We start from the raw sequence: 22,917 nt of genomic DNA, 5'->3' as shown, positions 1-22,917 counted from the left end.
AAATGTTTGCTGAGAGCTTGCCATTTGTGGCTGCTAGATTGGATGATGCTGCTCCACTACCCCCACTAACAATTATATTCCAGGTATATTATCTTTTTTTTTCTTTGAGTTTACCTTTTTTGCTATTATTAAACCTGTCAGATCTACAAGTTTATATACAACTGTCCAAGAAGTCAAGAGCAATAAAACATTACCATGCAGTGGATGAGATATTTAATTCCGGTTCAGACTAAGCATCAAAAGGGAGGAAAAAAGGGGCAAACTGTCATTTTTTGTTTTGTTTTTTTATTGTTTTTAAAGAATTACATAACGCATTAATCACAGTAAAGACAAACTGCCCCCCACCCTATATCAGAGTTGTGCAAGCTTATAGTTAAATTTAAAACTGGATGCAAGATGTAAAACCCTTTTTTTTTTTTTGTCTACTCAGCTTTTCAACTCAACTGTACAGGGAGCAGAGCAGTAAAGCTCTGAAGAACAGACCATCTCTTCAGCCTGTTCGTTTGCATACAATGAAAGCTAAAACTCTAGTTGTCGACATGACCATGTATATTTCTGTGAAGTAACTTGGAGGATTCATCAGTATGTCAGGAAATCATTGGTAAACCACTGTGATTGGCTGTCTTGAGGATGAACTGACGCACAAGCCAGGCCAAACAATTTTATCAAATTTGTGCAGTATGTTTTCCCAATTAAAGTGACATCATATAAACCTAATTAGTATAGATGCAACCTGCAACTTGGTTTTCCAGTGCATGGTTTTCTCATCAAATTGATTACAGCAACTCTAAGTGCATCACGCGTACACAAACTTTGTGTGATATTGTAGACAGATTAAAAAGTATTTGCAATGTTACAATTTAATGTGACTTTTCATCAGCTTGTAAGAGTTAACGGTGAGGTCTTTAAATGTTCCAGTCAAATATTATTATAATCACAGGTTACAAATGAATGATGTAGGCTAAAAGTAAGGGGAGGCCAAAATGCAGTGCTCCCCGTCACAAATCCCAGGAAAATACATCTGTTTTGTGCAAAATAAATTGAGTTCTGATATGCAAGTATCACAAACACAAAGAGAAGCTTTACATCCTCTTGCAAGTTCAGTTACTGGCCTGTGGCACACACTAATCCTATTCTACAGTCTATCATGATTAAGAATGTACAGACCATTCAATGACTTCATGCAAGAGGAGGCAGAGGGTCAACCAATCACACAAGAATCTCACACACTCACCAGACAAAAGAAATCACACTCAGATACTACACCAGCCACTTTAGCATAAACTCAAAGTCAATAGTGTTGATTATTTGCTCATCTAGCCTACTGTGTATTGTGCTGTCCGGGCATTAATTGCAAAAACGACAAAAACAAAAGCCAAAAAAAAAAAGAAAAAAGAAAATATATATAAACTATAATACATGTGGCACAAAATTTCAAGAAAAAAAGAGTTTAGTCATTTCTTTATAATCAAAAGACATGCTTGAACTATAAGTGGAAAGATACAATGACACTGGGATATCACAGCACACCAAATTGGGAAAGAAAAGTAAGTGCACATAAATATGAGTCCCTTTCTTTGATTTGTGAGGAGGTAGAGAGCCTAAATAGTTTGCTAGTCTGCCTATGTTAATGCATGTCGCATCCCGGGTGCAATATTAATAGAACTTGTGTCACCGTCTGTTAACAAAAGCTTCTGTTAACAAGGGGGTGATGAGACCACAACAAGCATCACAGCAGGTCAAAATCCAACTTTTCTGATTCTGTTACTGTTTTACGATGTTGAAGCTATACAAAAACAATCCAGTAATCAGCTGACGGTCAGTGCAGGAGTTACTGCGTACAGACCGCCATCAGGCTCACTGGCTTCAGCTCTGAGGTAGGATCTAGAATACCAAAGGGAATTTTTGTTCCAACTCAGGTGCATTAAAGGGACTAAGCCATGACAATCAGAGGTGTGGTGATGCCCAAGTTCCAGCAATGAGAGCTGGACAAAAGTTGTTGGCCCACTGGAGTGTGTGGGGAGGGAAGAGAATAATGCCTGTTTTGGATTTTACAAAATAGGGGGAAAAAATAAGGAAAAAATGTTTACAAACAGCGCGCCCCACATCAAAGGCACCATTTTCAATTTATCCCTAAATGCCACCATTGCTCTGTGCATGACCCTGTACATTGCCCAGCATCACCACCAAAGGGCTACTCAAGGCTAAGGTGCCTTCCCAACTCAAGCATTTCATCACTTGCCACCAACATCTTGAACAGGCTTTAATTTCTTTCCTTTTTTCCTTTTTTTGTGTTATATAAAGCATTAAATATACTGAGAAATAAATACATTAACTTTATATAAATATGTGGGCCCTTATGTCCTAATTGATGCATGTTTGAGAATAAAATAATCAAACCAGGAACGAAGCTGCACAACTAAGCTGCAACCTTATGAAAGTATTGTTAATTGTGAATTTAGTCTTAAAGTTTATATTATTAAATTCCATCAGCTATGACTGTAAATCCCTGCATCAAAATGCATTTTATGAATATGTTGCTATAATTTCATGGGAGGCCCCTTCCCAATCACCTGGATGAAAAATGAGGAAAAAAGAAGAAAGAAAAAAAAAAATCAGTGATCGAATAAGGAAGTGTGGTCCCTATATATAGGATTAACTTTTACATTGATTTAATGTCATATTGGTAACTGTGTATATATAAAATTCCTAAATCAGCCCCCGAAGAACCCAGCCCAAGAGACAAAAGGATAAAAGGAAAATTAAATCAGATTAAAAGTTAACATGTCATTTTTTCCCCCCCCAAAGCCGCTTTTTTCCACTACGGCTAAAACCTGGATTTGTCCACATACATACAGTAATATATACTTTGTAATCTTTCAACATCTCTGGCTATGTACAGGCTATACAAATAATAAGCAGGCTGACGGCCAGGTTCTCTAAGCTGTGCAGAGGGAGCAGTTGGTTGGGAAGTCTCCCAGTCTCCCGGCTCCTTCCCCCGCAGTCTGCCCATACAGGTGGCTGTTCTGCTTCACTTGCGATCGTCGATGGTCTTAATGAATTCCACTGCCGCGGTGAACTGCATCCACCAATAGCACTCCTCCCCACTCAGTCGGCTGGCGTAGAAATTATTGATGTACTGAACGGTGGACAGCAGGCAGGGCGGGTTTGCCTGGAGGGGAGGAGATGTGGGGGTGGGCTCACATTAGCCGCTCAAAGAACCTCATTGCAATAGCATACAGATTATAATCAGAAATATGTAAATATGTAAAATATATGTACACAGGTTACCAGATAGCAGTCTTTATAGTGCACTGCAATTACAGCCATTTTATCAGAGGATATTCAGGCGATTATTCTTAATCCTCATTGACAAGAAGTCAACAAGTGACAACTAAAAATCCTTGGAAATGAAAAAAGTTTACTAAATGACACCTAACTATTGAGCCAATGTTAGACAGAGCAATGGAAGAATGAAGATTTACCCTTATGAGAACAAAGACAAGCACAGGGACAAAGTCATCTGCTCCTGGCACAGAGTCTTCATTTGCTAGACTGAGAAGGTTCATGATGGTGGAGCACATACGCAGTATACACTGGACTTTGTCTCGTGGCGTCTTATATGCGTTGATGGTTCTGATCTCAGCCTGAGCAGAGGGCCAGGGAGCTTCTTTCAGGTAAACCTACAACCAGGGAAGATGAATAACTTACCAACTTATGAAAGCTTTGAATAACAAAGCCTGAATAATAATACATAACTTCAGCATGGAGAGACAGAAAAACATAATACCTCTGGGATTTGAAGTGCTTTATGATTTGCTGTCACAACTTTTGAGAGCCGCTGGATATGTTCATGGAAGAGCCTGTGTGTAACAAAACAAATCAGCTTAGGAACACACAGAGTTCACACATTGTTCAATCCCAGTGGTTTTTCCCACCATATGTATCATGTTACATTTTTAATTCATGTAGTATGTGGTCCCACTCAAAGACTAATGAGTGATCAAGTAATTTCTGCTCTCAACCTGTTCTGGTAACATTGTCCTAAAATCCTTTCTAAAAACAACCCCAAAGTAAAATGAGCATCTAGAGCCATATAGAGTTGATACTTTTGGATTTGTGATGGCAGAAACTCTAAACATGATCCCTTCAATTCATGTGGGATTGAGTAACAGAAGTTTGAAGGCACTACAGAGAAAAGCATTATGTCTTTTTTTGTGTGTCTGTTAATCTGTAGATAACTAGTTGTAAGCTATAAGTTAGAAACATGACCACAGCGTGATGCCTTACTAAGTCATAGTCTCAGGCTGATAACGAAAATAAAAACCTAATTAAAAAAATACCTAAGGTATGTTCAGGTGTTCTCCAAAACAATCTCTACAGAAATCTAAATCTCTTCAATACTGTTGAAGGTTGGGGATATACTGAAATGTTCGCATGTCACATTCACAGAATACCTGAAAGATCCACACAGCTACAGATTCATTTGTAAAGATGCATTATACTTAGTTTTGAGGTGAAAGACCAGGATTGCTAGGACTCTTGTTGGGAAAATATCAATCAATGGTTAACCAAGAGGCTTTAACAGTGAGATGTCAAACATGTCATCTTTATTGTGATTACTGTTTTTTTGGCCAGCAGTTGTCACAATATATAAAATGCTTTGCATCACAAGATTCATCAGTTTTAGCTTGTCAACCATATGTCTTGTAGCCATTTATATACAGCACTTTTGTACATAAAGTGCAAAAAACAGCTGATGTAGCATATAAAAATCAAAATTCAGAGCTTAAATTCTCCTAAACAATACATATCCATGTTGCTCAGACAGTAAAAATGACTTTTTTGTGGAGGGATAAGATATTAAGAGATTATCCTCATGATTTTAGATCATCAAAATAGATTTTGACCTTAAGCTTTTAATCAATATATATATACATATATTAGTGCTGGGCACGTTAACGCGTTAATCGCGCGTTAACGCAACGCTTAATTAACGCCGTTAATTTTTTTTTTTTTTTTTGCTGGCATGGCCAGCAGGCCAGACCTTAACGGCACGGCCTTTTATTACGGCGAAAAAAATGCCGTGTTTACTGACAAAACGGCGTTTTTTTCGCCGTTCTTTGGGTGAAACGTGACAGATTAGTGGCGTAATTGTGGCAGGTCTGGCCAGCCATATCCCTGCTACAGCGGTGCGTATGACGTGATCGGGAGAGAGCGGGTTTATTAAAATAAAGAGATGTTTTCTGTCTGGAACAGGAAGAAGAAAGAACCGAAGTTTCTCTTTATCAAAAAACTAGCAGATGGACAGAACATCGTAATTTTTGGACGGGAAACTTTTTTATTATCATTTTTTTTATATATATATATATATATAAATGCGGTTTTAATTTATGCAAGACAGCAAAGGTAAGACATGCTTTCTGACTAATACAAACACATGAAGCATAAATCGGGTTTTCTTCTGCCTCTGGTTCGGTGAATCTTGGTCATAGCGAGATGAATCTTCCAGCTGTGGAATCTGTGAGATGTGAGCTTTCAGTAGAGGAGTCGTTTGTTCGTGTTCATGCCGTGGGGTGGACACGGGGAGAAAGCATTTGTGTTTACATATTTTTCGGACTTTGTGCAGCTGCTCTTTAAATTGTTTGTTATCTTAACTGTGTTTGTAGGTGATAGAAATGGTTTTGCTGAGCTGGTAGCTGAGATTCTGGACTTTCTGTGGATACCACACATGTTTATAGTTACATCTACAGACATGACGTTACAGCCGGAACGAGATGTTAACCCCTTAACTCCCGGTAGCGGAGGCTGCAGGTGCAGAGGAGAAGCTAAACAGTCAAGCTAAAAATGAAAGTTTAGAGAATTTATATCCAGAAATCTGGTTAATGAAGCAGTGAAGCTGCATGGATGGAAGTTATTGTGCATATCTAGAAGCTGTGAGATTCTAATCCTGCTTTCTGTCTGTTCACCTGATGCTGATATTCATCACATATTGTTCCTTCTGTGTTTAGAAGGAAGCAGCTTCACAGCTTTAAATTCATCCTGCTGACTTTTTACCTTTTAGTTAGTAAATCCTGAACGTTTCATCCTTCTTTCTCATAAATATTTAGTTTTATAAATATATATGAAGAAATATTTTAACTGCTACTGTTTAAAGAGAAAACTGCTGCTAAACCTGTTTATGTGTTTAGTGCAGGGGTCTGCAGCCTTTCCAATCCAAAGAGCCATTTTTCCCTCAGCCAGCTAAATAAAACTACTTTAGAGATGCAAATGTTACAAGACTTTTCAAAAAGTCAGCTTATATATTTTTAATAAAGAGCCACCATAGGATATTTGTAATTTTTAAAGAACCACATTTTTAATTTCAATTTTTAAGGTTTTAAAATAAAGGAAACACATAAAACCTTTATAAAAAAAGAGGATAGACAGACTTTCTTCTAAGGGATGTAGATATTTGTAGAAAATGCTGTAAAAGAAAAAAAAAGTCCCTGGTTTCCAACCTAATGACAAGAAAGATAGATTTAAAAAAATATTTTAGCCACGTATTTAGAGGCATTGTGGAAGGTCCAGAGTCGCAGGTTAAACACCCCTGATGTGTGTTAGTAAACCAAAATTTACTGCATTTTCTTTATATAGCTGTAGGCCTTTTTTTAAAGGAAAGAGACATTTTGCGCGTAACGATGCGATTAATCGCAGCACGTCATGCTATATATATATATATATATATATATATATATATATATATATATATATATATATATATATATATATATCTCAGTATATGAAGGTAAACTTCTTCAGTTCCAAATCCTCTTTACAATGAAAAATTCAGCAGTTTGTTTAGCTCTGTGGGTAATACAGCTACTCACTGGTCTCTGAGAGAATCCCCATCCTGATTGGGGTAAAAGGCCAGTTTGAAGATGCGGTTCATAACACTGCGCTCGATAGCCATCTGGGCATCCTGCAGCTGGTCCTCGCTTGCATACTGCCAAATGGCATCACGGGCCATGGCACCATACAAGTGGCGCAGAAAATCCTCCACTGCTGCTGTCTTGTCATCAGCTGCTGTGCACCCCTGGAACGCTGGAGGGGAGCACAGAAATGGCAGAATTAGCTCTTGCATATGATGAAAGGTGCAACTTTTCTGACTCAAGGACATTATGATTTTTTTCTGGTCATGTTCTTGTCTGGTTAAGTCATGCTGCACTTAGTATCATAATTTGAATTACAGCATGCCACTTGGAAGTACATCAACTGTAAGGCCAGCTAATGGATCTATCAATAGTGGATATAAACACCAAAACAAAAAGGTCAGAAATCTTTATACTCTGAAGGCTGGAAAGTCTCTTAGCATTTAGATACCTGGAAGATAAAAATGTTGAAATACCTTTAATGAAGTTAAGCATCTGGGCCTCCATATGTTCAAGTAGTAGCCGGACACAAACAGTGGTGAAGTAACGGTTGGCTACCTCCTTGTCTCTGAGCACCCTCTGGAGGAGCCTCTCCAAATGGGCCTGAGAGGTCTGAAGGCCCTGACGACACCTGGTTAGATAAGCTATGTATGGAGCCCGCTTTCTAAAGGAAAAACACAAAGATGTTTTTCATTATTTCTACAGTACCAGCAGTGGCTAACCACCCTAAATGCCTGAAACAATATGTATCAAACAAAGAAAAGATAAAACTGAGAGACCTGTGTGGCTACCTCGAGTCAGGTTGCAGCATCTTTCCAGACATCTAGATTTACCTGTAATCCTCTGCAATAGCAGCCAGCAACTTCCTGCAAGTGCGTGGATCAAAGCGACTGACACAGCGTGTGGTCTCCTGGATCTGGGCCATCTGGTTTTTATCCTGAAGGTTGATGGCCTCTGCTAACTGGACCTTCAGGAAGCAGACGATCTCATTGTCTGAGAGAAAGAGGACGACAGAGACACCACTGAACAACACTTCCCCCTGCTGTTGAAAGACAGGATGGTACTCTGATCTAAAAACACTTGCCACCTTCAGATGACAATGTGACTGTGTAGCAACAAATGATGAAACTTTTAAAAACAATGTAAACCATAGGATGCCACTTCACTGCCTGCCATTGTCCTTCAGGTTATGAGGATAGTTCTAGGAAGAATGCGAGGCCAGTGGAATGTCCTTTTTCTGATGTGTTAATAAGCCTCCATTCATTTATGTGGCAACACATGTATAATGGTTTCATAATATCTTTACAGGAAAGGAGCATTTTCTCTCAACTTTGCCCCAAACTTTTAAAGGTGATTTAAAAGTTGGCAGGTTGTGAAGAATTGCTTTCTTGCTTAGGACGATTTCAGTAGGTTGGATGCTCGCCAACAGGGGCATGCACCTTGCTCCCTGTGGAGATGTGATACAATGGTACCTACACACTGGAGAAGTTGTAAAACATCTGCAGTAAATAATTTAAATGAATTCTGTATCATAATTAGCCTTTAAATGCATCAATACTTTAAGAAGTTTAAAATAAAAAGGGAAAAAAAATCTGGGAACAAGTAAGAAATGCTTGATGACTCGTACCTTCAGGATCCATGTGATCAGGCAGTCCATTACGTGTGGTTGCCGGTGCCATAATGGGAAGAGCCACTGAATCTGCAGCACACAAAGCCAATCTCAACTTCTTCTTTGCATCACTGGAGGAAAAAAAAAAGAAAGAAAATTTATTAACAGCAAAGACAAGACAGCCTTTTGTTAAGTAAACTATACAATGGTTTAAGCAACTGTTTCTAAAATGGCTGCACAGGCTTCTTAGTGTGTGACCTGAAAGAGAACTTGGAATCATGTTGCTGTGCTGTCTGGCTGGCTGAGTCTGGAAGGTCATCAGTGGAAATATTTTGCAGGTTATCTTCTCTAGGAGAATCATGCACAGTGTCCTCAACACAAAGATCTGTAAATATATAAAAACATGACATGAAGATCAATTAATTTGTCTCCCACATGCATATGCCATATAGATATATGCCAGTTTTTTTTTTGTGTTTGCACCCCCCCCCCCCGACCTCCTGCGCCGTCATAGGAGGCTCCTGCTGTGGCTCCATCACTTGGACTCGTCCTCTTGATGTTCCTGTATTTGTCCAGGATGTCCTCAGCTGCCTGGGTTTGGGTGCTTTGTCTGGGCATTGGGTCATCTGAAACAAAAAACACACACCAACAAACATACTGGCTCAAAATAAATCCGTGATAGAGGATGTGTTCTAACAAGAGTTTTTAAAAAAAAATAAATAAATAAAATAAAAAAATACTACTGACCTTGTGGGATTCGCTCCTGGGCAATTTCATCCTTCTCCTGTTTGTCCCTTTTCCTAAATGCTGCGATCGGAGCTGTGGAAGTGTAACTAGTGTTAACTGATGACAAGATGAATAAATAAAACTTTCACTATAACCTGATGACAGATTCCATTGTGAATCACCTGCTGACAGCCGCTTAGGTAAATCTTTGCATTTACTTGTGAGATGTACAGAGATGAAAAGCCACACAGTGTAATGTATCAATACAATATCAAAAAAGTAAGCAAAGAAGCAAAAGAATATTAAAACGGTGAACTAAAACTTAGGTTTGTAGCAGAAATTCATAAATGTCCACTGTAACTCATAAAACATTCGATGCATAGAGATGTAAACAATCCTACGGATACTTGTCTGATTAACACAATGGTGCCAACAGAACAAACAAGTTACAGAGGCTACACTTTGGCAACACATGGGAAACACTGGGTGAAGCATCTGTACACTGAAATTCTGTGTTAAGCATACAATGAGATGACAGTGTAGCAAAAAACAAACAAAAAAAAAAACCTAATAACAGTAAAATAAAAAAAGAGGGGTGTTACACAGGTGCATGAATGGGGAGTGTGCTCGTGTGAACACAGGATGCACCATGTCACATCACAGATCTACAGCTCTAAGGCAGCATCTACAAAGCAGCATGGCGCGCAGCTGCTGGCTCCAGCAGTAAAGCTAGCTCAGTGACGACAGCACGGAAGCGTTACCTGGGACATCACTCTCAGCCGTCCAATACAGCACTGTGAGGAACACAACAGACATTGTTGGCCTTTCGAGCACATGCTGCTGCTCTGCTGGACAACTGGCTGTGCCTTCCCCATGCAGAGCAACAGGACAAACACAACGGACTCTACAGTGGTTTCAAGAGCGGCATGAGATTTAGGCTTCACAGCTCTAAGCTCGTCGTGTGCATAGCATTCTCCATTTTATTTTATGAATTTAATTGTTTTGTTTACAAAAGAAATATCATTATCTAAAAGAGTAATATGCAGTCTGTCCATGTGAGCACAGCTTATTATTTCCCAGACAGATGTTATGAGAAATGGCTATAGTGTAGAACTGCAACAAGAGATGCGTCATCTATCAATGGTGATGACAGAGAGGTCCATCTAATGACCATTAGCCGCAGGCTGACAGCACTGCTGGGAGGGCTACAGCCATACAATCTACACACTAAAGCTCCTCTCATGACTGATTAGCTTTGAAAAGTCCAAATAAATCTGCAGCTTGCGAGACCTGAGAGAAAAAGAACTGGACACGACTCTGGAGAAACTTCAAACAATAAGAAACATCACTTTCCAAATGGAACTCCATCAGCAATGGAGTGGACCACATGGATCATCATTCTCCTTTTCACATAATAAATTGGTTTTGTTCTGCTCTTTAAAGTGAAATGTTTCCAGTCAGTAGTGATTAAGAGAACTTTTTTCCTCCACAACAAAAACAAATGGACGCTCAAACCGGAAGAATTCCTTTTTAAATGCTTTCAAGTTCATTTCTCATTTTAGAAAAGAGGACCTGTTTAAAATCATCAAGTGATTTGTTTCCTTACCTTTAGGAATAGCTGACACAAAACGTTTCTTCCACCATGGTCTGTTGCGATCAGACTTCTCATCATCACTGTCTTTCCTATCCTCCACCTTTCAATGGAGAAAGACAGTTTCATTTCAATCTGTTTTTAGCAGGGTTACCAAGAACACAACTTTATATTAGCAGAGTACACTTATCACTCCTTACCTCTCCTTTCAGAGAGTCCTTGCTGGGTGATGAGGATGGTCCTGAGGCGAAAGCCCCAGCAGGGTCGCGCTCTTCCACTGCCACCCGCCTGTTAAGGCCGGGGTCACTTGTGGGCCGGCGGCCCGGGCACACAATGTCAGAGCTGCGGCTGCGGACCAGCCTGTCTGGGAAGGAGTGGCGCTGCTTGGTGAGCTCGAGCTCAGCCTGGGCCAAGCAGTGAGGCGTGAAAAGAGAGTGGCGGTTCTCCTGCCCCAGGGAACTGGCTTCAGGAATAGGGGGATCTGGGGGAGGATGGGGGGGCCTGGGATAGTGCACTTTGGGCCTAACTATTGTCCCAGTGGAGGAGCCTGAGGTAACAAGGCAGAAAATAAGAGTGAGAAAATGTATACAATTAATGCTCAATAAATCCGGATCTCTTTGTTAGCTTTTAAGTCACTTTCTAGCTCACTGCATATTCTTTAGAATATATTCATAATTGCTCCAAAGACTAGGATCAAGATTAAAAAAATACTTTTCAAACAAATTTATGAAGTAGGGCTGTTTCAGACTAAGACATCTCACCGGTGTTTTAAAAGAGCTACTGCTCATCATAATAATAAGAAGTGGGAAAAAAAAAACTCATCAAGTGTTGCTGAGAGAGCTAAAGAGAGATGTTGGTGGGAGACGAGCCCTAGGTGTAGGTAGGCCACCTGTTCCAAGGGTAGACTCTCTCCTGAAAAGCTTCCAATGGCAGCACTGTGCCATGAGCACAGTGGGACAAGGGGATAGTGCCAAAGAGCCTGGGGTGAGGTCTCTAAACTTGTCATCCCTTCACCTTGCCACAGGCACACAGCCATTACCATTCCTCTCTTAGATATTTACTTCCGCCACAAACAAAAAGAACAGGCAGAACCAGAGACTATTAAGAATGATTTAAGATAGTAAACAAGGCTGAATGGTGTGACATCTTACTTGCACTTGTAATAAAATGTCCTGTAATTGGGGTTACAGTTTACAGGAAAAATTTTGGTTAATTCTGCACAGCTCAAGCTGTTCAGTGACTCTATGGCATTAGGGCAGGGATGTAATGATACTCAACTCTTGCTTTATTGGCTGTAAAACATTTTGAGACTGAAAATTACCTTCACCAGAGGAGAGGGGATCAAACATGGCTAGTAAGGAATCAGCCTGTGAAGGTGGAGATGTTAGATGGTGGGCTCCTACAAAAAACACAAACGAATCAGGAAATTAACAGCAATCAACAAATAGAGCCTGCTGTTTCATTTTTTTTAAATGAAATTTATTTAAAAAGATTATACCAGTTAAGAAGAGAAATAAGAAAATATTAAAGAATGCAACAATTATAGCTTAAGGGACAAAAAAGTGATTTATTTTTCTGGCAGCTGTAGAAATGACAGTGACAAATGGCTCTGGTTTGTCCAGATTTAACCAAACACCTGAATGATGGCTTAGCCCAGCCTTGTGGGAATGTGACTCTTTCCTACCGTGGTTTGACTCCTCCCCATCTGGACTGGTCACAGAGTCCTTCCCTCCAAAATCTGAGCTGCACTCTGATCGCAGGTCTTCAATCTTGTTAGGGATGTCTTCTGAAGTTGCACTGATACCTGTAGCATCCACACACAAAAAAGGTTCTGTTGTGCTGACACTCAGGACAAAAGTATCTCAATATCACCTCTACAGTGAAATGTTTTAGCTTGGTAGCCAACCGCCAACTCCCCCACCTCCCCCACCTCCCCCACCTCCCCTTCTCCCACAGAAACACTGCATGTACAATGTTGTAAAACAAAAGAGGATATTTTTCTCTTTAGACTATGCTGTATGGTCTCTCTCAGATGGGAACCCACTGGGAACTTTAAATTGGTAGCGTAAGCTCCCATGGGTTAAGGGAAAGACACAGGTAAGAATGATCATCAGAAGCAGACTATCCATCGGCTGGATCCTGTGGGACTTTCTCCTGTGAGCTGAGCCAGGAATGTCACCGCTGGCTTCTTAATCTAGGATACTACTTCATGCACGTCAACGTAGCATGTCTGCCTGAGCCCACGGACAAGACAACCAGCATTAACCTCTGTGTCATACAGAAAAATTCACACCAATGCCATTATGCAGGTTAACAACCCTCCCAGCAACAAACATAACCGTTCTACACAGAATCAAGGAGAGTTAGAAACAGTCAGCCTTTGAGATATTTTTTTCTTTTACTTGAATGCAACATTGTAGCTCATCTAATGACTTTACAAAAGAGTAAAAGGACTTAAGAGTCAAACCCAAAAAATAGGGGTGAGTTTCAGTAACAGAGAGAAAAAAAAAAGTCAGACAAATTCATAAAGCAAGTGGAGGCAGTGCAGAGAAGTCATTAGATTTCTACCTGAAACAACACTGAGGCCTGGTGTACTGGGTCTTGAGCTGACTTCTCTGACCTCTGTGTCGTCAGAGGTGCTGCCAACTCCAGAGCAGCTCTCCAGCTCCTGCAGACGCTCCTCCTGCTTCAAGTCTGGAGCTTCTGCAGATAAAGAAAAAAAAAAAAAGTAAAAATTATACCTTGATCACAAAGTGAGGCAAGGGCTTTGCAGCTTTGTCCAGATGATGGTTGTTCTCCCAATTCCACCACCACCTCTGTTGTGATATTAGGAAACCAAGTGTGCAAGGAATATATAAAAGCATACATTATCGTGTCTTATAACTGCCAATCCAAACATTAAAACTACCACATCCAATTCTTTGGCTACCCAATAGAGCTGTTGGGTCAAACCCAGAGGCTTCATACTAACAGCAGAGCTCATTTGCATGCTCGTTAGTAATAATGTGTTGGTGAAGTGCTCTTCAGAGTGTAGTTTTCTGCTGCTTGGCCATGAAACAAGCACTCTACTTGAAGCAAGCTTGCAATCACACCATTATTGAGGCCAACAGGGGTAGTAAACGGAACAAAAAGCAATCAAGACACTCATGCATGTCATTTCTGCACCACACATATTGAAACAGTGCATTACTTCAATTAACACAGACCCATGTTCCAAAGAAACACTTGGTTAATAGTTAAAAAAGCTCTTATTGATTTTTTACAAAAACACCGGTTTCCAAAATGGAGGCACAGAATTTCTAAGTGGTATGAGGCTTGGTCTCTGTGTTGACTGTGCAAGAGCGGATAAAGTAGAATGTGCATTTTATTGGAACGTATTGGCATTAAAACATCAACATGACTGATAAAACATGCCCTGGGAGATTAATGACGTAAAACTAAACTCAAATCAACACCATGTTAAGACTTGCCAGATAAAAAACTAGCACCATGTAAGCTGAGTGTAAACCGAGGACAGCTGCTGTCCTTGTGCTTCCCTCCCCACTGTTCTGTTACAGGTGCAAACACACCTGGTGGTCCCTCTAAGGAAACTCTTAGCTGCCTTTTACTGGCACGGGCAGATCTGCCCTGAAAGACAGGCAAGTGCACACAAATATGATGACAGATGCAGGCGCACATTTTTGGTATGGAATGCAGCGCTTCTGCACCTGGTGTTCCATCCCCCACTATAGTGAAAACACATATGCACAAATGTACAATCAAACACACATCTGAGGCTGTCAGTTAGATGGAGAGCAATAATCAAGACAGCAGGTAAAGCAAAGGGTGTGTGCATAAGCAGAATAAAGCTGTATCCCCACCAGAGTCACTGGGAAGGACCTCCACACTCCAGGCTTCGCTTGTGGTCTCAGAGATAGTGGAGCCATAGGGGTCGAGCAGAACTGAACCCGAGCACAGCAGGCTGCCAAGCATGTTCTCTGCAGCTGCCCCTGTAGACGTAAGTGAGATAGAGGGTTAACCTTCTTGAGCATTGTTAGCCTTCTTTTTCTTAGGAAACTGAACCAATTGGAAAGTTGGCTCAGTAAGAAGCTGGATCTACAGTTGCAGAGCCACAATTTTTTTTCATATTTTAGACAAGTATAATTTAAAACAAAACTTCTTACAAGCATTTTTCCATTTAATAGTCAATCCCACTGGAGTGCCAGTACAAATAATGGCTATTTTTATTATCAATTGATCCATTAATTGCTTTTCTTAATCAACCAATTATCAATTTAGTCTGAAAATAAATGATTGAGCAATCTTAATCTTAGGTTTTGTATGTTAATATAAAAGCAAATAGGATATGAGAACCCAAAACTATTTTTTTTTTTTTAGCTTGTTCAATGGAATGACTGGTTGTTTCCATTTCCACAAATGGTATTTGATGCATTACAGTGCATCTTAATTAAGAATGTAACCATTCCATCACTTTGTGCCTTCGTCTATGACTTTCAAACTGAACAGCATTATAGCCTGAGATAAGCAAAAATATGACCCACTGAGACCCATGAAGGGGTTCAGACTCAGACAGCTCAGCAAGCCACAGGCACATACACCACTGTGCCAGAGGCCAGAGGTTAATGGTAACATCTCATCCCGCATTGGCCTCCAGGGCCATGACTTTGAGCTGTTGATTAAGCCTAGCATAATTCACAACCAAATTACTGCTTTGTCCACCTTCCCACAAAGTCCTCACGACCGTGTCCTTCCATCTCCACCTGGGAAGCTGTGGCTTAACAAGGCGGAAGAATGCAAAGAAGGAGGGGGCTGAGCGAGCAGGTGTGAGTGGGAGTCAGTGTCCAAGGCTTATGACCAAAAAGTCAACCTGTGGTAGCTGCACTACGTAATGCTCCAATTCATCGCACACACACGCATGCCAGCACCCAGACAACAGTGTGTGTGCTGCTGCTGGCGGGGGCAGGGCTCTCATTGGCAGTGGGAGAGCTCCATCCCGCTGTCCATGTTTACAGTCTTCAAGGTAGGGGCACAGAGTACTTGTCTTTCAGGTGGATGATTAAATGAGTGGCACAACAAGAAGTGAAACAATTAGAATTTCTGCCTCATTATCATGGTAATCTTATCAGTGGGATAATGAGGTATTAATGGATATTTAATGTGCATCTCATAACCTAATCCCTTGGAGAAAACACATAAGGAAATCGCTGTAAATTCACTTAATGATGGAAAAGTCCCCCAACGCCATATTCCGAAGAATGAAAAATGGTTGATGCAAATGAGAAGGAACCAAGGTCAATAAGACTGCAGGGACTGAGTGAATGTCAGAGAGAGAGCGAGCTAAGCAGGGCGAAGAATGTCAACAAAAAGACTGAAGCCAAGGAGACAGGCAGGGTCTGAATGACATGCAGACTCAAGATATTCTGTCTACCGCTGCTTTCACAGTGAATAAACCTATTAAGTTTTCCACCAGCGTTTCACTACAGTGGTGTTGGCCAAACAGACCAGAGACTCAAGCTCCACAGAAACTAAGGATGGTTTTATTACATCTAAGCAATTAATATTAAGCTTCTGTTTTGTATGAAAATTATACCATATATGTTACGGTATACAAAACAAATACAAACTCTATAATTACATTTTTAAAAGAAGCTATTACTAGTAATATAATAAATATAGTTTTAATTTATTTACTTTTTAATTCTGTTTTAAATCCTTAAAATCTAGAGATAATCAACTTAAAATAATGGAAGTTTTCTTTTTTGTGTGTTTATGTACCACATGTACTTTTTTTTTTGAAAATTAGAGAAGATGATCGCAATTAATAAGGTTTGTGATTACTAAATACAAAGTAAAAACTACTGTGAAATACAGTCTTTCAGTTTAGGTGGATAAATTATAACAAAGGTCCCAATAATACTGGTTAGTTTATAAAAGCCTTATTCTAAAGTAATAAAGGATTATAATGTGAACTGGCCAATATGTATAAACAGAGGGGATTTTAAGCAGAATATTATGTAATCATAGAACATAGTTTGACTTTCTTGGTCTTGCGAGCCAAGATACAGGAAATTGCATAACAGCCTTTAAACTGAATTTGAACTTCATACTTGAGTGAATGAATGTAACCTAAAAAGCTCATCGTACTTAATTTGCTATACAGGCCTTTATTATTACTTTTAGCAAACAAAAACAAAAAAAGTGCAAAAATGAATGCAGATATCATACATGTGTGCTGCACTTCTTAGCAGATTAATAAGCCCTTTGAAGCTATTTCACTCTAATACCACAAGGTGATGACATTTCCCTAAATCACCTTCAAAATAAGTCAGAAAATCTTTGTATACAGCAGATAAATGATCATGCACATCTATCAATTTTCTCACTAAGTGAAAGTCTACATATTTATATAATTAAACTGTGCCGCACCTGCAATTTCCTGCAGTCGATCTTCATCCATATTTGGGTCAAAGTCACTGCCAAGCACATCAGTGCTCCAGGTTTCACTGACCGTCTCAGAAATGTCACGGTCATCTGTCAGACCCATCATGTCTCTGATCTCAAACTTGCGCAGTTTGTCATCCAGGTTGTCCTGTGTGGTGGCTGAAGGAGATGCACAATTCCAAAGTTAGACTGAGCCTGCTCATCATTCATCTACAAACATTCATGACTTTCATTTGTTTATAGAATGAATGTATATGAAACATGCAGACAGGCTTCCAAAAACACATTTTAGCAACATGCACAGATATAGACACATACCCTGCTCATGCTCCAAAAGCTGCAGAGCCTCTACCCCATTGCTCCCTGATGGTCCAGCTCCCAGTTCAGACACAGACTCTCCCTCCAGGTCCAGAGATGACACAGAGTTGGAACGATTTGATGGACCTGATATTAAAAGAATAAATCATACAGACGGTAATCAGGTCATTCTCTAAGCTTAAATAGCACCAAATTCTTATGTTAAAAAAAAAAAAAAAAAAAAAAAAAAAAAACACACATGGAGACAAAACAAAGTTGAGAACATAATTTTTCATATTAATCTGAACGAAAGAGAAAATCTTGGTGATCTACAATGTTTTAGCTTTCTGTGTCATCTGGTTGCAGACTGACCCTCTGAGATTCCTTCCAAGTTGTCACTGCAGAGCGAGAAACGCAGTGTTTTGTCTGGTTTACCATGCAGCTTCGTATCATCAGCATTGCCATCCCCCTGGGCCCCATCAGCCATCTGCAAGTTCAAAACCTACAGAGCAGCAGAGAAAGGAAGAGACTGCATATTAAAAAAAATATCTTTTATGTTTGGCAAGAATCTTATTTTCACATGAGCCATTCTTGTTTCAGGCATTACCACATTCAAAAACAGCATGAAAAATTTACATCTGGATAAGGGAGTTCGTTTTGCATTAGAAACATGTAAAACCAGCATGTGTAAAGAACTGTAAAACGCATGACGTATACTATAAGAGGTTTTACTCCCCTTCAGTGACAGGAAATAATATTAGACTGAATTTATCACATCATCATCTCTCTACAAATGAGTACATTAATTCAAGTCACATTACCTCATTCTCTGACATCATCCCAGGGACAGTCTGAGGACCAGTTCCTAGTGAAATTACCAGCACCTCCTCTGGCATCAGCTCCTGTAGGGACTCTTGGGAGCTGGCCTCTGCCTCCCCCTCCTGGGCTATGTTGGAACGGCTGCGGCTACGAGCAGCTGCTGGGGGGTTGGAGGGAATAAGTATTATTTTTGGACTATTACACTCACCAATAATACAAAATTATGCTTTGAAGCCAAAAGTATTACAACCCAACAGTATTTGTAAAAATAACATAACAGCACAAGCTTAAAGTTAAAATAAAAGGACCCATTTTGCACATCATACCAATTTGTTGCTTTTATCTCTTATTTATAATTAGAATGACTTATTGAAAGCTACTTTATAGACCGTTTATTGATAAATATTTAATTGCAACTCAGCTGAAGCTCACAGTGGCTTGTTGACTTTAGAAAGACTTCAAATGCCTTCATCTTTAAGGTAGCAACAAACTGGTATGACATTAAGGATGAGTTTCTCATTTCTAGATGGTAAGTAGCAGTTAGAAAAAGAAAAAAATATATATATATACACACACACACATACATGCATTCGTGTGTGTGTGTGTGTGTGTGTGTGTGTGTGTGTGTAAAATGTTTTATTTTAGCTTAATATAATTTAATCTAAAAAGATACACAGCAGTTTACTGGTTAAACTGTTAGGACACAGATGGGTTTGCTTATCATGTACCTCAACAGCAGCAACTATCATTATCTGATCACAGTGTGCATATTTAAAGCACCACATAACCTGCTTACACTATATCAGGGAAAAAACTGACTGGCTAAACAAAGTGGAGCAGCTCAGCACCACATTTTTCTTGCCACAATGCACAAGAGATAATTATTGCTTTCATTCACTGGAAGTGAGGAAATCTCCCATGAAAGTGCCTTTAGGTTCTTAAATTGTATAGAATGAATGGTATCTACAAAAAAAAAAAAAAACTAAATACAAAAGAGGCATGGAAACACAATCAGTCTGGACTGTGTTTACTTTACATTCTTCAATAATAACATATCATCCTAACAAAGAGCTTCAAGTGATCTGAGGCTGCACTTTCCATGTATGTACCGATAACCCTGAGGAGCCCATCTGTAAATCCTTTTATTATCAGATTAATTACATTTTCTGACAGATGAGTAGATCTCAATGACTGCAAAAAGAACACTAGTTTCTCTTATACTTTTAGCTACAACTAAGGCACAGACTAGTTGGTTGAGTAACAAATTTGTACTTGGTTAGAAAAGGAACTTCACTTATTGCACTTTACATTTAAAGTACTGAACAAATGCTACAGCTGGACAATATATTAGTTCAAACATTAGAAATAGTAAATCCCATCTACCACAAGAGGAGGAATGTAACAGATACTTATCATTTTCCCACTCTACCTGATAATGAATAGCCAAATTCCGCTTAACGAGGAAGCCAAAAAAAAAAGGAAAAACAAAATGAGTGGAAAACCATTTTAGCTCTATGAGGAGCCAAGGCACCGTGGAGAGCAAAGCAGGCATGGTGAGAGCATGTGGAAACAGCAGTGCTAAGTAACAGGAAGCATGGTTACTGTGCAGCTCAGAAAACACACTAATGCTTGATAGCTTAGTATGACCACAAACACAGGGGTTAAGCTCTCTCCTGCTCAAACACAACTGACAGGCTACCCACCAAAAGGGGTTACTAATGGAATGTGAGCAGACAGAGTGGTGGCTGTGGGGTCCCAGGATGTTATAGCGGCTAAGTGTTGTCCTGGTCATTCATTGGCAGCACAAAAGGAAAGGAGAAGGACAAGGTAGGGAAGTTGGAGAAAGAATAAACAGTATATCTCAGAATTAAGAGTATTTCAAGAATCATTTGCTGTATATAAAATGTCATATTTCAAACAAAGCAACCACAAGTGGTTTATGTCTCATTAAAGAACTGTTGCTATAGCATCATTTATCTTGAAAATGCTAATGAAGGTAGTCTATGCATCTTTCCTATCCATTCTAGTTAAATGTAGTTCATTTATATTTGGTAATTTAATTGGCTGTCATTTCTGTAATTGAGCCCCAATGCAGGCTATGCTAATTATCTCTATAACAAGCTGAGAAGTTGCTCATTAGCTTCCTGTAAAACGCAGACTTTCACCAGCTATCACCACTTAACTCTGCTTGTTTGTTGCGTTTCTCGTTAGGCTAAATATTATACTTGTATATTCTAGTTCTTTTTTCTATTCATAGTATTTTTTTAGAGCAAAATATGTTTCAGATATTAAAGAGTGAAAAAAGGCTGTGTGTGTTCTCATTTGATATCACCTGTGTGCATCTGCGTACTGCACCTGTATTGTTGCAACAATGCAATTTCCCCACAGAGACTAAAAAAGGTTTTCTTATTCTGATTCTTATTATATCAAGTGAATCAGTAAACGAAATCTAAAAACCAGAGTGGCAAGCAGATGGAGGTGTAGAAGCAGTGGAGAAAGGTACCTATGGGTAGTCTGTTCTTCTTGTTGGCAGGAGTAGTAGCTGGGGAAAGCTGGGGGGTGTTGGAGGGGGTGAGCTCCAGGCTGTTGCTCTTTACAGTTCGAGACTGGGGCACATTTGCCAGCAGGGTCTCCAAGGCAATGTGCTCCTCCTCTCGAAGGTGATCCCCTGCCATCACACTTCGAACAAAGTCCACCTAAGCAGGAAGCAGGAAAAAAAAAAATCATTTTCAGGATCATCTAAATACACCAATATTTTGAAGTTTGAATGTTAAACAACGGTTTCAGTTGTGTTGAGAACTTTGTACATGACATTTTTCTCCAAAATTTTGAAATATACCAAATAACGCATAAAAGGGCATTTCAGCTTCTGGAAGTGCTTGCATAAACATCACAACGCATTTAGACATATCCTGTCAGGTCAAGCTAAGGACATCAAGCTGATGCATGAACCTTTCCTCTCATCAAGTTTCTGCTGTGTTTGCAACTCATTTGCCTGCAATCATGTGCACAGTCTAGTCCATATCTTTCTATGTTCGCCTTTTCCTGCCAAGTTATATATAGTAATATTTTGCTCATATGTATAAAAGTTGATTTAATGTGCAGGAAGGTGCTCTGAAATATTGTAAAGTAACCTTGTCTGCAAGAACTACCCGAGATAGTGTGGCAACTGTACAATGCATTTCAGTTTTTACCTCTTATATTACTTTTTAAACGTAAACTTGAAACAACACCTACCAGTGCAAGTAGTTGATTATGAGTAATATAGACTGCAGTCCGACTGAGGCCTTCTAGAAGGTTCATGGAGGACATGGGTGGGGTCTCAACTGCTCGTCCTCCGATCACCACATCCAAAAAGGCAGCAACACAACTCTGCCGAACCCAAAAGAAAAAAAAAAAAAAAAAAAAACAGCATGTTTCTTTACATGAAAAGAAATATCAGAAATTCAAGTTGGATTGAATAATAAATATAAAATAAAACTTTATTTATATAGCACCTTTCATACAGAAAAATAGCAACTCAAGGTGCTTTACAGAGAGTAAAATCCCCCAGAACCCCAACCCAAGAGCAGCAAGCCCACCCCCTACCCCTTCCCATCAAACACACACACAACACAGAGGGTAAAAGCAACTTAAAAGGACCAAGGAAACAAGAAAACATTTCTCTGACAGAACTCACCTTATCAAACTTAGACAAACTGCTTTTCCGTCTTGGGTCTGCGTCATCATCTGCCATGGCCAGCTGCTGCAGGAGCTGCCCCACCTGTGTAACAAAAGCTTGCAAGTCAGACTTTGGCCGAAAGGTAAAAATGTGTCAAAACATGAAGATAGAACTCTCTACAGCACTTGCCTGCATGAGATTAAAGCGAGCCACCTCATTGATGGGTGCATCTGAGATAATACCATACTGCTCTGGGTTTACTATAGCTGGACAAATGAAGCAGGTCAGCAGTAGGTCTGTACACATGGTGCGCACCTCACCCACCTCAAGACGCTCTACGCATGACAGAGTCTTGTACATCTGGGACACAATCCAGCGCAGGCTATGAGGAAAGCAATAGGTGTTTTGCTTTAAGTAACCAATAAACTTGTTAACCAGCGCCACCAGCTTGGCTTCATTGGCCTCAACAGCAGTCTGCACCCTTTGTTTGTAGCCCTCAGAGCCTTTCTCTCCAAAGCGTTCCTGCTGGGCTGGAGTGAGGCGCTCTGTCACCTTGGCTGGGTCAGTCTCAAGGTGGTCCTCGTCCTCCACTAGCAGCTGCATGATGGGTTCGTGGAGGGTGGCAGTGAGGAAGAGTTTGGCTGAATAGAGACCTTCAGAGAAGAGCTTAAAAAGGATGCTGAAGGCACAGGTTCCTCGTCGGAGTAGACGTCGAGGGTTGTCACTTTCCTTCAGTTCAAACTCTATCAAGTACCTCAAAACCTGCAAGTTTGCAAGTGAAAACCAAAGAAAGGAAATCATGAACCATCTAAAAACTAATTTTATTGAGAGCCTCTTAGACAGTCTTATTACTAGAGATGGT

At 39.9% G+C, this 22,917-nt stretch overlaps 1 protein-coding gene across 6 annotated transcripts in view; it reads right to left on the bottom strand.

Moving 5' to 3' along the window:
• Window positions 1-259: 259 nt before the first annotated feature.
• Window positions 260-22,917, bottom strand: part of gapvd1 (GTPase activating protein and VPS9 domains 1) — a 30,938-nt gene continuing 8,280 nt past the window's right edge. The window contains exons 4-29 of one of the 6 annotated variants that reach the window (XM_041998592.1): window positions 22,245-22,817; window positions 22,074-22,157; window positions 21,632-21,766; window positions 20,898-21,090; window positions 20,098-20,178; window positions 18,397-18,554; window positions 17,948-18,077; window positions 17,597-17,722; window positions 17,264-17,437; window positions 14,698-14,826; window positions 13,406-13,540; window positions 12,522-12,641; window positions 12,159-12,236; window positions 11,038-11,384; window positions 10,853-10,940; window positions 10,008-10,040; window positions 9,268-9,339; window positions 9,018-9,146; window positions 8,779-8,905; window positions 8,539-8,651; window positions 7,745-7,904; window positions 7,388-7,575; window positions 6,870-7,083; window positions 3,791-3,863; window positions 3,486-3,683; window positions 260-3,172 (exon numbers count right to left, since the gene is read on the bottom strand). In XM_041998592.1, the coding sequence (XP_041854526.1) occupies window positions 3,032-3,172; window positions 3,486-3,683; window positions 3,791-3,863; window positions 6,870-7,083; window positions 7,388-7,575; window positions 7,745-7,904; window positions 8,539-8,651; window positions 8,779-8,905; window positions 9,018-9,146; window positions 9,268-9,339; window positions 10,008-10,040; window positions 10,853-10,940; window positions 11,038-11,384; window positions 12,159-12,236; window positions 12,522-12,641; window positions 13,406-13,540; window positions 14,698-14,826; window positions 17,264-17,437; window positions 17,597-17,722; window positions 17,948-18,077; window positions 18,397-18,554; window positions 20,098-20,178; window positions 20,898-21,090; window positions 21,632-21,766; window positions 22,074-22,157; window positions 22,245-22,817 (3,999 nt within the window). In that variant the 3' untranslated portion in view covers window positions 260-3,031. The remainder of the gene's footprint in view (window positions 3,173-3,485; window positions 3,684-3,790; window positions 3,864-6,869; window positions 7,084-7,387; window positions 7,576-7,744; window positions 7,905-8,538; window positions 8,652-8,778; window positions 8,906-9,017; window positions 9,147-9,267; window positions 9,340-10,007; window positions 10,041-10,852; window positions 10,941-11,037; window positions 11,385-12,158; window positions 12,237-12,521; window positions 12,642-13,405; window positions 13,541-14,697; window positions 14,827-17,263; window positions 17,438-17,596; window positions 17,723-17,947; window positions 18,078-18,396; window positions 18,555-20,097; window positions 20,179-20,897; window positions 21,091-21,631; window positions 21,767-22,073; window positions 22,158-22,244; window positions 22,818-22,917) is intronic. The other 5 variants (XM_041998593.1, XM_041998594.1, XM_041998596.1 and 2 more) reach the window with 5 other exon arrangements.

This window comes from Melanotaenia boesemani, chromosome 11 (genome assembly GCF_017639745.1).
Source record: "Melanotaenia boesemani isolate fMelBoe1 chromosome 11, fMelBoe1.pri, whole genome shotgun sequence".
NCBI lineage: Eukaryota > Metazoa > Chordata > Actinopteri > Atheriniformes > Melanotaeniidae > Melanotaenia > Melanotaenia boesemani.
This window is presented reverse-complemented; position numbering and strand designations above follow the sequence as displayed.